Source organism: Pseudophryne corroboree, chromosome 11 (genome assembly GCF_028390025.1).
Source record: "Pseudophryne corroboree isolate aPseCor3 chromosome 11, aPseCor3.hap2, whole genome shotgun sequence".
Taxonomy (NCBI): domain Eukaryota; kingdom Metazoa; phylum Chordata; class Amphibia; order Anura; family Myobatrachidae; genus Pseudophryne; species Pseudophryne corroboree.
This window is the reverse complement of record NC_086454.1, coordinates 132292289-132305903: the sequence shown is the minus strand read 5'-3', so window position 1 is coordinate 132305903 and position 13615 is coordinate 132292289. Positions and strand designations below refer to the sequence as shown.

The 13615-nt window shown below is 46.4% G+C and overlaps 2 protein-coding genes across 3 annotated transcripts in view; one reads left to right on the top strand and one right to left on the bottom strand.

The window, feature by feature from the left end:
• CDC42BPG (CDC42 binding protein kinase gamma) overlaps positions 1 to 2215 on the top strand; it is a 388481-nt gene extending 386266 nt beyond the window's left edge. The window contains exon 37 of the mRNA XM_063944811.1: positions 1273 to 2215. Within this exon, the coding sequence (XP_063800881.1) occupies positions 1273 to 1320 (48 nt within the window). The 3' untranslated portion in view covers positions 1321 to 2215. The remainder of the gene's footprint in view (positions 1 to 1272) is intronic.
• SCYL1 (SCY1 like pseudokinase 1) overlaps positions 2062 to 13615 on the bottom strand; it is a 179565-nt gene continuing 168011 nt past the window's right edge. For both annotated transcript variants that reach the window (XM_063944813.1, XM_063944814.1), the window contains exon 19: positions 2062 to 2274. The gene's annotated coding sequence lies outside the window, so the exon portion shown is untranslated. The remainder of the gene's footprint in view (positions 2275 to 13615) is intronic.

Genomic DNA, 13615 nt, shown 5'->3' with positions numbered 1-13615 from the left:
AAAGAAAACTTTAGCTGTATAGATCACAAGCACTGGGCAAGCGCAGTCAGCAGGAAGCCATGCTCACATTTAACCAACCCATGAATGTATGTATTTTTGATGTGGTGCTGACTTTGTAAGCCCCAAAAGTGACAGTCATCTTGCCCTAGCTACATGGCCCTTAAGGGGTGAAGTCTATTTGCTCATCGTCTGAGAAATGGTTAAGCACTACATGGGAACCTGTGAAGAACATGTTCAAGGGGATCACTGAAAATTATATCTATGAACCAAAAAACAATGTTGAACATTAAGCACTTGGAAAAAAAAGAGAGATGGCTAAACTTACCCTTGACTGAGGACTTCAATTGTACCCTATTTTAAGTCCAGAAGTATTTCTTTTTGCGTTATGAGACCCCTGAAGTGTCAACATAAGACAGGCTGATCCCATGACTGTTTATTACGTCAGGGATAAAAGCTGTTAAAAAGTTTTTCACTGAGGCTTCTTTTGTGACTGCCTTCTCAAACAGTGACAGTGTGCCACATCCATAAGGGGAAGTCAGAGTTATGCACTAGGGCAGTGGTTCCCAAACTTTAATGAATCACAGCACCTTAGAGTGTGGTCCATTATGTGATGAGGGTAAGGTTTGCTCCTTTTTGCCACATATTTTATGATTGACAGCCACTAGCACTAGTCCTATTACATTGACCATAAATAATTTGAATTGGCCCTTGACCGCCAAGCCAAGGCACCCCTGCAAGTGTCCTGAGGCACCCCAGAGTGCCACGACACACAGTTTGAGAACCACTGCACTGGGGGGAGTGTTAAGGGTGATACCCTAGGATCAACTGGAAGTCACTGCTGGAACCGCCAGAGCAGATAAGTCACCACTGGACCACCAGTTCATGCATCATTGTAAGAAAAGGACAAATCGAAGATGCTACCAGCAGCATGGCATCACTAGCAATGTCTTCTGATTGACCCTGCAGCAGGACCGACCAAAAGACCTCGCTAACAACGGCGGTGGTGTGTAGATCGTGCATACACACTAGACAAAATGGCCAATATCTTGTCTAGTGTGTACCCGGCTTAACGGATAGGTGAGGAGAGACGTGTCTCGTCAGTAGGTAAAAACCTCATCACAGACATCCCTTAGCTGGAGTTGTTTGGGACAAAGGACTCTCCTCTCAGATGAAATTGATCAGTAGTAATATTGTGTTTGAAATGTAACATATGTACAGTATGATTCCACTGATTCATTTATCCTAACAATTGTCACTTTTCCCCCTCCCTAGATTTCTGATCACACCGGCCTTCTACAGTTCTCCAAAAGTACGCCCTAAAGCCAGACCATACAAACCACTCAATTTTTTATTTTACATGTATTGTTGGTTTTTTGTCACTGCCAGAGGTACCGCCCAAAATACAGGGAACAGGTTCTATTGTCAATAAAATCAAGCCCAACAATTGTCAAACCAATTTTAAAACCTATAATATGATGTTCTACTACATGTAACTCCAGCATTGCATGTCAGCATTAATGTGCCATGTTATCTTCGTGTCATTAATTAGTGCGTGATTTGTATACCATGTTAACTGCAATTTAGTTCATTTTAAGTTTTTTTCTGTTGTGCTATTAAGCACATTTCTTAGGGAAGGTACTCTTTTCAAGTACCTTCCCTAAGAAATCACGCGTTAAACACTGGTTTTCTCAGGCCCTAATCAATTGTATTCATGAGGGGTAGGATTTTTTTGTGAGATTTTTTATGGTGACCACAAACTCAAACCTTTTATGTTGACTGAATTTTTACACTAGATTTCTAAAAGTTAGCATGAATAAACATTTTTTTTAACTGTTGCTGGAGTGATGCAGAGGAAGAAACGTCCAAAGTCTCTATAAAAGTGACCATGTTCTAACCACTTTTGATAATTTTTATATATCCCTTAATTTCTAGACATGAGTCATTTTGTACAAAAGAACACCACACTGTTACTCTTTTTTTTTTTTTTTTTTTGCCATCCTCTATATATAAATTGTATTACAATGGTTTTAACTGCAAGAAGTATCCACACATTGAGCCATATAGTTTTGTATGGAGTTTATTATATATGTACATGGAATTACAGACGTGTTAAAGAAATTCTCTTTTGGAAAATGTCCTTTTATTCTTTGGCTGTGAATATACAGCACTGTGTGTAAGATAAAAATGTATACAGCATAAATATTATGAAATCTCAGACCTCGTCCATTCATTATTTACGGAAAGTGTCACAGCTTGTTGCAGGTGTTTTCTACCCTGTTAATAAAACATATATTAGTATAAACAAAGTTACCTTTATTGAAACAAGTTACCGCAATTAATAATGATGTATGATTGGTTAATCAACTGTTTTCATTCTTTTTTTTTTTCTTCCTCTGGGTACCCCTTGGCATCCCATATGCATTATTTGTACCACCATCATTTGCTAAGCAATATGTGTGTGTGTGTGTGTGTGTGTATGTGTATATATATATATATATATATATAAAATATAAGTGTGTGACCTCATACATAATTGCTGCAGGTCACGTGGAGACTGCTGGCGTCGTGCGTCTTTTTTGGCAGAGCATGCGAGATATCTTGTATAGCTGTATACAGAATCAGAGACTCAGTCGCAAAGTGTTTTTTTTCCCCAATACAGTTTCATTTGTGCTCCGTATACAGAGTCAGTCGCACACAATATACAAGTGTCATATTAAATTAATACGCACATTCTCCTGGTGCATCCTAGACACATCGTGTTGTGATTTAAGACCCATTTTTGGCATAAAAAGATGCCCGACATTAGCAGAGGGACTTTGGTCACTCACACCCAGCATCTCGCGCGGCATGGCGTATTGAGGCTTGATGCATGAGGACACATCGAGACATAGATATAAATCTCTCACAATACAATTTGTGAAATTTAAAAATGATGTCCCTGTAAAAGAATTCATGTATGGACTATAGTTGTTTGAGTTTTAAGTTTATCATGGTCTCACTGTAATGCAGATTCCTAGAACACTACTTTGGTTGGGTTGGGTTTGATTTGCCAGCAGTCAGAATACCGTCCGCGGAATCCCGACAGGGGAAGGGGAGTATACTTATCTTCCTTCTCTGTCCACCCCCAGCAGCCTAACCTTCGGCGGGGGTGCCTAAACCTAACCTCCCCCTCCCCACAGCCTAACCTAACCCTCCCTCCCGGATCCCCTTCCTTGATGTTTAATTTTTTACTGGATTCCCCACCCCACCATTATAGAAAAAATATACAAGAACAATCGAAAACACAGTAAGTACCCCAATTTGACAGCCACTGCTCTAGATCTACAAAAAGTTTCACTGTATGAAAATATCTATTGAGTAGGCTTGATTCAGGTCTCAACGAAGTAACGGCACATGTCGCAAAGTAACAATGTTCAGTACTTTGTGCCAGACCCAGTACGGGTCTGAGACGTCTGACGCAGAGTGGCAGCAGACTGTCTGTGGTTGACAGTCTGCTGCCATTTGGAGGCGGCAATGGTCTCCGTTTCCCAAAACGGCCAGGAACTCTGCTGAATGATGGGGAATTCCTGGCCTCTTTGCTGTATATGTGGTAGCCAGCTTGCGCAATCACATGGGTCACACAGCTGGATGATAGTGTCGCAGATGATCTAATGCTGTGCCACAGAACGTGGCTCGGATCACCAATGCAAGCAGGAGCCGTCAAACCTTCTGCTGCATTAATATATTAGTACTATCGATTCTGCTTCCATTAAAGCAACAGTGATTGCAACTCCAACCACATCTAAATCAGAGATAAAAAAAAAAAACAACGAAAGTAGACGCTAGTGTGCTAGCTGTGAGACACTCCGTAACCACAATTATAGACACTTATCACAGACTGCTGCTCCATACTTTGAGAAGCTGAACCTCAAAAATATAGGATTTTTATTACCTACCGGTAAATCCTTTTCCCGTAGTCCATAAGGGATATTGGGGAACTAGTACAATGGTGTATAAATGGGGTAAAGGAGCCAGTGCACTTAAAATTTCTTAAACTGGGTGTGCTGGCTCTTCCCCTCTATGCCCCCTCCCACAGGCAGTTATAGGTAAAAAAAAACGTGCCCGAAGGAGAAAGGACATACTTGAGAGAAGGAATACGATAAAGAGTGGTGACATTTACATACCAGCACACCACTAACATATAACAACCAGCAACGGCTGGTAACAACAACAGCAACAGCTGAACAGGTAACTACATAACAAGAACCTGCAGAAAAGTCAACGCACTGAGGCGGGTGCCCAATAGCCCTTATAGACTACGAGAAAAGGATTTACCGTTAGGTAATTAAAATCCTATTTTCTCTAGCATTCATAAGGGATATTGGGGAACTACAAAGGTTGGGTATCTGCACACTCAGTATATAATATTCTGGTGTTGTGGGTGTATGTGAATCATCACCATACAACCACTAATATAGACCCCTTTCCTGTATCTTAGACAATGCTCGTTATGTTCAGGGGGTGCTGTCAATTACAGTATACGTACATTGGAATTGGGAGGAAAAGAAAGAAGGAAACTGTATGGTTGACGCACTAGAAAATAATTAGTTCATCATACAATATAACCTTTATTAAGTATATATTAAAATGTATTGTATTTAATTAACCCAGATTACAGTGAAACATAGAGGTTAAAATCAAACAGACTAATAGATATGTGAATCCTAATAGATAGAAAAATGTGAATAAAGAAATTAAAAACGTGTCCGCGTGTGTTTTCTGTATATAGCACTCGTAAGATTACTATACCTATCCTAGTGTTACAGATATTCGGTCACTCATGATGTTTAGTTTTATTTTCTAATGGCTGTCATAATAGATACTAGTGGATCTCGCTGTCCAGACTGACAATTCTTAACTATCAGTCCTATCACATATATAACAATTACTCAACAGAAGTACCTCCTGGGAAACCATCCCACATACAGAGACTGAGTATAAATAAATGTAAATATATAGATTGACTCCAGTTAAGAGTTACTTCAATTATTTATGTTGCCAATTGTCGCCACTGTATATCTCTAGTATATGTGGTCCTAGATCAGAATCAGCTGGAAAATGGATCTCTGTGGGACAAAAATATCTCGCACTCACTATCTATATTATTACACAAATAGTAGTGGATAATTCAACCATGCATGTGGGGGGAGGTTGCGTAGGGCATATGGCGGTCCCTATTGTAATGTGGAGCTTTGAGGGATATAGCAATCCCAATTTTAATATCTAGTGACCCACATATATTTCAAACCTTTATTGGTCCTATTTTACCAGGATGGAAGTGTAGAGAGTTTTGCTTCTCTTAGGGGTATAGCAACCCCAATTTAAATAAAAAATGATTCACATCTAAATACAGTTTAGTTTTTATAGTCCTACCATAATTATGATTGCCTTTAGTTACTGTTACTATATGGCACTTGTCTGTATAAACCAAGATTAAGTTCAGCTAGGATCAGTTGCGTGCGGTGAGGTCAGTGGCTGGTGAGGCACTACAGCCATAATGTCCGCCGAGTCCTGCCGATAATCAATACCGCCGCCGAGCCAATGCTCACTACTGCCCCTGAGCCGATGTTTACTACTGTCACCTTCCCTGATGCCCGCTACCCCCGCCACTAATGGCCGACACCCCTGTCAATTGATTACAAAATCACCCACCATCAAATGCCCCGGCCCCCACCACTAATTTGCATACAGTACCAGTCTGATGCCACTGCCACCAATGCCCGCAGCCTGCCTGCTCATCAAACTTGTGATGAGCAGGTGGCTAATATATTGTCAATTTTTACAAAATAAAATAAAAACTAGTTTTTGGGACTGGGGAGGGATTGGAAGGAAGTCATGAATGCAATTTTGTTGTACAAGGCTTCCACGGAGTCTGGCAGAGTAGGCCAGAGACAGGCAGTGAAAATGAGGTGGCCGCAAGGTACGGGACTGGGTAGAGTCGGCCCGACTATTTTGATGCCCTAGGCAATATTCTTGCTGGTGATCCCCCCCCCCCCCCCCCTGGAGATAGTGGGTGACTGGGACAGGGTGACATGGAGATAGTGGGTGATGGAGGTAGTGGATGACATGGTCCGGGTGACGGGGAGATAGAGGGTGACAGGGAGATAGAGGGTGACATGGTTATGGTGACAGGGAGATAGTGGATGATGGAGGTAGTGGGTGACATGGTTAGGGTGACAGGGAGATAGAGGGTGACAGGGAGATAGAGGGTGACATGGTTAGAGTGACAGGGAGACATTGAGTGACAGGAAGATAGCGGGTGACATGGTTAGGGTGACAGTGGGTCATGGAGGTAGTGGGTGACATGGTCAGGGTGACAGGAAGATAGTGGGTGACACAGTGGGTGATGGAGGTAGTAGGTGACAGGGTACACTACAGCCAGGCTCCTCAAACAACACCCCCATCTCATCACAGGGGGCATCCCAGCAGCACAGATAGCCTACTAACCCCACAAGTCACAGGGGATGCCTCACACTACTCAGGCAGATTCTCTCCCTTTCCCAACCCTCCCCCCGCAGTCACAGATGAGGACTCCGTCTCAGCGGCATAGTCATCCCCCTCTCCTTTCCCCACCCATCGCAGGGGAAGCATCCCAGCGGCACAGGCACAGCGGGTCTCCTCCCCGTCCCCGTCCCCTTCCCCGCTCACCTTTCTAAAGGTCCGCATATCGGCGTAGCGGCCAGGACTGGATGCGCTCTGGCTGCACGCAGGGAGATTTCTAAGCGGCTACTTGTCTGGCAGGCGGCGCCCTCCTCTAACCACGGTGCACGGGCCGGGGACGGGCTGCGGAATGGACTGGATGGCTGGCGGGCGGGCGGGCAGGCGGGGACGGCTCTTCCATATGGTAAGAAAAAAAAAAAACAAGATGACAGGGCGGACACCTGCCTCGGTGTCTCCCCCAAAGCTGCCATTGCCCAATCACTTCTTTCTTATTGACAGGGGCGTGCTTTCATATGGGATGAAAGCACGCCCCTGCCATAGCGGCACTAGTACTAGTGCCGCTTTCATTGATTTTTTGAATGGGCTTTTACTGCCCGATGTTAGGCCCCACCCCCCGCTCCTTTACTACTGACAGCGGGAGGCACCGCTCTCGGTGCCTCCAAAACACTATTTAAACTTTCTTTTCAAAGCTAAAAATGATTAAAATAACATGGAGGCTAAAACAGATACTTATGACACAGAATGTGTCTCATAAGTATCTTCTTTGTATTATTTTAATCATGAATTACAGGGGAGGCACTGCCTCCCCTGACTGCACGTCCCTGGCTAGGATATACACTTCCATATGTCAGAACAGCTTGAATTCACTGTCTGTTATTTGTTTCATGAAGAAGTATGGAAAATTCAGGGATATAGCAGTCCCAATAAGAGTATAAAGCAACCACCATACATCATAGGCCTTTGTGATACGCAATTGCCACAGTGTAGTTCAACATATAATATAGGGTGGTGCTCTGTACTTCAATTATAAATGTTCCAATAATATTATGGTGCTATGTATTCTAGCTTTGGTAGTATATTAGCTGGATATCCATTAAATGCTGGTGGAATTTGCAGCCTTTGTGATTATACACACTCTCCCAGTAGTTGCTGCTTCAATGTTCTGTTAGATCATGCAGCTGCTGTCTGGTTCTAAATGTTGGCAATTCACTTGCTACAATATTAATACACTGTTTAAAAAAATAAAGGGAACACTTAAACAACACAATGTAACTCCAAGTCAATCACGCTTCTGTGAAATCAAACTGTCCACTTAGGAAGCGACACTGATTGACAATCAATTTCACATGCTGTTGTGCAAATGGAATAGACAACAGGTGGAAATTATAGGCAATTAGCAAGACACCCCCAATAAAGGAGTTGTTCTGCAGGTGGTGACCACAGACCATTTCTCAGCTCCTATGCTTTCTGGCTGATGTTTTGGTTACTTTTGAAAGCTGGCGGTGCTTTCACTCTAGTGGTAGCATGAGACGGAGTCTACAACCCACACAAGTGGCTCAGGTAGTGCAGCTCATCCAGGATGGCACATCAATGCGAGCTGTGGCAAGAAGGTTTGCTGTGTCTGTCAGCGTAGTGGCCAGAGCATGGAGGCGCTACCAGGAGACAGGCCAGTACATCAGGAAACGTGGAGGAGGCCGTGGGAGGGCAACAACCCAGCAGCAGGACCGCTACCTCCGCCTTTGTGCAAGGAGGAACAGGAGGAGCACTGCCAGAGCCCTGCAAAATGACCTCCAGCAAGAAACAAATGTGCATGTGTCTACTCAAACAATCAGAAACAGACTCCATGAGGGTGGTATGAGGGCCCGACATCCACAGGTGCGGGTTGTGCTTACAGCCCAACACCGTGCAGGACGTTTGGCATTTGCCAGAGAACACCAAGATTGGCAAATTCGCCACTGGCGCCCTGTGCTCTTCACAGATGAAAGCAGGTTCTCACTGAGCATATGTGACAGACATGACAGAGTCTGGAGACGCCAAGGAGAACGTTCTGCTGCTTGCAACATCCTCCAACATGACCGGTTTGGCAGTGGGTCAGTAATGGTGTGGGGTGGCATTTCTTTGGGGGGTCGCACAGCCCTCCATATGCTCGCCAGAGGTAGCCTGACTGTCATTAGGTACAGAGATGAGATCCTCATGCTGATGCGGTTGGCCCTGGGTCCCTCCTAATGCAAGACAATGCTAGACCTCATGTGGCTGGAGTGTGTCAGCAGTTCCTGCAAGACGAAGGCATTGATGCTATGGACTGGCCCGCCCGTTCCCCAGACCTGAATCCAATTGAGCACATCTGGGACATCATGTCTCACTCCATCCACCAATGCCACGTTGCACCACAGACTGTCCAGGAGTTGGCGGATGCTTTAGTCCAGGTCTGGGAGGAGATCCCTCAGGAGACCATCTGCCACCTCATCAGGAGCATGCCCAGGCGTTGTAGGGAGGTCATATAGGCACGTGGAGGCCACACACACTACTGAGCCTCATTTTGGCTTGTTTTAAGGACATTACATCAAAGTTGGATCAGCCTGTGGTGTGTTTTTCCACTTTAATTTTGAGTGTGACTCCAAATCCAGACCTCCATGGGTTAATAAATTTGATTTCCATTGATAATTTTTGTGTGATTTTGTTGTCAGCACATTCAACTATGTAAAGAACAATGGGGCAGATGTATTAACCTGGATAAGGCATAAGGAAGTGATAAACCAGTGAGATGTGCAAGGTGTTAAAGGCCCCAGCCAATCAGCTCCAATATGTAAATGAACAGTTAGGATCTGATTGGCTGGTGCCTTTATCACCTTGCACAGATCACTGGTTTATCACTTCCTTATGCCTTCTCCAGGTTAATACATCTGCCCCAAAGTATTTAATAAGAATATTTAATTCATTCAAATCTAGGATGTGTTATTTTAGTGTTCCCTTCATTTTTTTGAGCAGTGTACATTGATGTTGTTACTATCACAGCCACTTAGTTTCCTAGTGATATCTCAATGTAACTACATTGCATGGAAACAATATGACCTACATAGTACAATTGATATCTATGACAGTTGACACAAGGGGCGGGATTCAAATCTTTTATTGCCCCTGATCTCCCGTCTAAAGTGACGGGAGATCGCGGGGCGATATTCTATGACTCCCTGTTATCGCGCTGATCGCGCCCATAAGAGACGGGCTTAGCCGCGTAAAGCAGCTAAACCCGACTAAAGTCATGGGCGCGATCGCGAAAAGTCCCGTTTGGGTGTCCACACAGGTCACTTTTCGTGCATTTTAGCTCGCCTTGCTGATATCGCACCCATCGACAGTAACATTTGAATACTGCCGGCGGGCGGGAGGGCAGCTGCAAGATTTGAATCCCGCCCAAGGTTTAGGATCTGTGACAGGGCTCTGGTTGTCAGTATTTTCACTGGCTCAAACAGCACAGATCAAATTAGGTCATGTAATTGAAAGTGGTCGGCACATGTTAGTGTGGGTATCCTATCTTCAGGTATACACATTTGATTCTCTACCATACAATAGAGTTTCCTTATCAGTAGTAGGGAGACCAATCCCGGGCCGTTTTTTCAATCCCGGGATTCGGGATTGAAAAACGATCAATCCTGGGATTCCCGGGATTGCAGTAGGGATCAGTGAAGAAGGGTGTAGGGAGCAGCGCTGGAGGGTAGGTAGCGGTGTGGGAGGGTGTAGGTAGCGGCGGGGAAGGGAGGGAGGGTGTAGGTAGAGGTGCGGAGGCTGTAGGTAGCGGGGAGGGTTGGTAGCGGCGCGGGAGGGAGGGTGGGTGGGTGTAAGTACCACTTACTATCAGGTGGGCGCCAGCCATGGACACACTGAACGCGGCGGCATTTCAAATGAAGCGCCGGCCGCCAGCCAACCAGAGCTGGCGGACCAGCAGCCAATCAGGGAAGCGGCCACGGCAGCTTCCCTGATTGGCTGCCCATCCGCCAGCTCTGATTGGCTGGCGGCCAGCGCCACATTTGAAGTGCCGCCGCGTTCAGCGTTCGTCTATGGCTGCCGCCCGCCTAAGTGTAAGTAGTATTACTTACACACACTCCCTCCCGCACATGCGCAGTGTAATCCCGTGAATCCCGGGATTGGATGCTCCAATCCCGGGATTCAAATCCCGGCATTTTTGGGCCCAAATCCCGGGATCCCGCCAATCCCGATCCCGGGATTGGCCTCCCTAATCAGTAGGGATTAGCTGATATCAGCATACGGTATTAGGACATTATAGATTCTGACACTGAATATCCTATCATCAGGCGTAGGTATCTAGTTATGAGCAGCCTAGTATAATCTCTCTAACAGTTGAGACTAACAGTCATTGCGGTACAATGTTAATACATTTGTTTTATAACATCAGACACTGAACACACGCGGACACGCTGTACTCTACACGCGTGTTTCACTGCACTAATGGCAGCTTCGTCAGGGTTGTGGTTTGAGTAAAACCCTTTGCCGCGTTGTGGTATAGGTACTGGAACAATGATGTGGGATTGCACCAACTTTAGGATGGCCTGTTGCAACGTAACTTGCATATCCTCCAAGGCTGGTAAACTTGATTTGAAAAATCGTTGGGGAGGAGTACTGTCGAACTCCATCTTGTAGCCCTGAGAAACTAGATCTCTGACCCAGGTATCCTGGCAGGAAGCCTCCCCAACGCGGCTGAAGTGACACAGTCGAGCTCCCACCTAAAGATCCCCCGGGGTGGGTGGGCACCGTCATGCTAAGGTCTTCGCGTAAGCAGAACTGGTGGTCTGTTCCTGAGAGCTGGTGCTTGCAGGCTTTTTGGACTTACCTCTGGTGCCTCTAGTCGCACTGGAGGCACCTCTGGCCTTATATTGAAGTCTGTGAGACCAAAAGGACTGGACAGACGGTCCGGGCAGGAGCGTCTCGCCGGCGGGGCCCCAGAGGGGAGAAACGTGGATTTCCCCGCCATAACTCTGGAAATCCAGGTATCCAATTCAACCCCAAAGAGCCATTCCCCAGAAAAGGGGAGGCATTCCACACTACGTTTGGATTCTGCGTCCGTAATCCAGACGCAACCACAAGGCCCTGCCTGCCGACACTGCCATGGCAGAAGTCCTAGCATTAATGTTCCCCATCTCCTTGAGCGAATCACAGAGGACACGAGTAGTGTCCTGAATGTGTTATAGGAGGGTCACCATAGTGACCAAGGACATATCCCCCAAGAGGCTCCCCTGAATTTGAGTGGCCCAGGAATGAATGGCGTGGGTCATCGAGGAACCCGCAATGACCGGCCTTTGCGATACACCTGCTGCCATGTAAATATATTTGAGTGTAGTCTCTATTTCTCTGACGTCCTAGTGGATGCTGGGAACTCCGTAAGGACCATGGGGAATAGACGGGCTTCGCAGGAGACTGGGCACTCTAAAAGAAAGATTAGGTACTATCTGGTGTGCACTGGCTCCTCCCTCTATGCCCCTCCTCCAGACCTCAGTTAGAATCTGTGCCCGGCCAGAGCTGGGTGCTCCTAGTGGGCTCTCCTGAGCTTGCTAGAAAGAAAGTATTTGTTAGGTTTTTTATTTTCAGTGAGATCTGCTGGCAACAGACTCACTGCTACGAGGGACTGAGGGGAGAGAGCAAACCTACCTGCTTGCAGCTAGCTTGTGCTTCTAAGGCTACTGGACACCATTAGCTCCAGAGGGATCGAACACAGGGCCCGACCTCGATCGTCCGTTCCCGGAGCCGCGCCGCCGTCCCCCTTGCAGAGACAGGAGAAGCGACGAAATCGGCGGCTGAAGACTCCTGTCTTCATTAAGGTAGCGCACAGCACTGCAGCTGTGCGCCATTGCTCCCACAGCACACCACACACTCCGGTCACTGTTGGGTGCAGGGCGCTGGGGGGGGGGCGCCCTGGGCAGCAATTAGATTACCTTTTGGCACAAAATGCACATAATACAGTTTATAAAACTGTATATGTGCAAAAACCCCCGCCATTAATAGTATACAAAATGCGGGAGAAGCCCGCCGCTGAGGGGGCGGGGCCTTCTTCCTCAGCACACCAGCGCCATTTTCTCTTCACAGCTCCGCTGGAAGGACGCTCCCCAGGCTCTCCCCTGCAGTATCCATTACAACAAGGGTAAAAAAGAGAGGGGGGCACATAAATTGAGGCGCAATTGTGATAATAAGCAGCTATTGGGAAAAATCACTCATTTTAGTGTAAATCCCTGTGTTATATAGCACTGTGGTGTGTGCTGGCATACTCTCTCTCTCTGTCTCCCCAAAGGACTTTGTGGGGTCCTGTACTCAGTCAGAGCATTCCCTGTGTGTGTGCGGTGTGTCGGTACGGCTGTGTCAACATGTTTGATGAGGAGGGTTACGTGGAGGCGGAGCAAGGGCAGATAAGTGTGGTGTCGCCACCGACGGGGCCGACACCGGATTGGCTGGATATGTGGAAGGTTTTAACCGACAGTGTCAACTCCTTACATAAAAGGTTCGATGAACCAGCAGCCTTGGGACAGCCGGGATCTCAGCCCGCGCCTGCCCAGGCGTCTCAGAGGCCATGAGGGGCTCATAAACGCCCGCTAGCTCAGATGGTAGACACAGATGTCAACACGGAGTCTGACTCCAGTGTAGATGAGGATGAGACAAATGCACAGTCTACAAAAGCCATCCGATGCATGATTACTGCAATGAAAAATGTATTGCACATTTCTGATATTAACCCGGTTACTACCAAGAAGGGTATTATGTTTGGGGAGAAAAAGCAGCCAGTGACTTTTCCACCATCTGATGAATTAAATGAATTGTGTGAGGAAGCGTGGAGTTCCCCCGATAAGAAACTAGTGATTTCTAAGAGGTTACTGATGGCGTACCCTTTCCCGCCAACGGACAGGTTACGTTGGGAAACATCCCCTAGGGTGGACAAGGCGCACATGTTTATCAAAAAAGGTGGCACTGCCGTCTCAGGATACGGCCGCCTTAAAGGAGCCTGCGGATAGAAAGCAGGAAGCTATCCTGAAGTCTGTGTATACACACTCAGGTACTATACTGAGACCTACTATTGCTTCAGCATGGATGTGTAGTGCTGCAGCCGCATGGTCTGATTCCCTGTCAGACAACA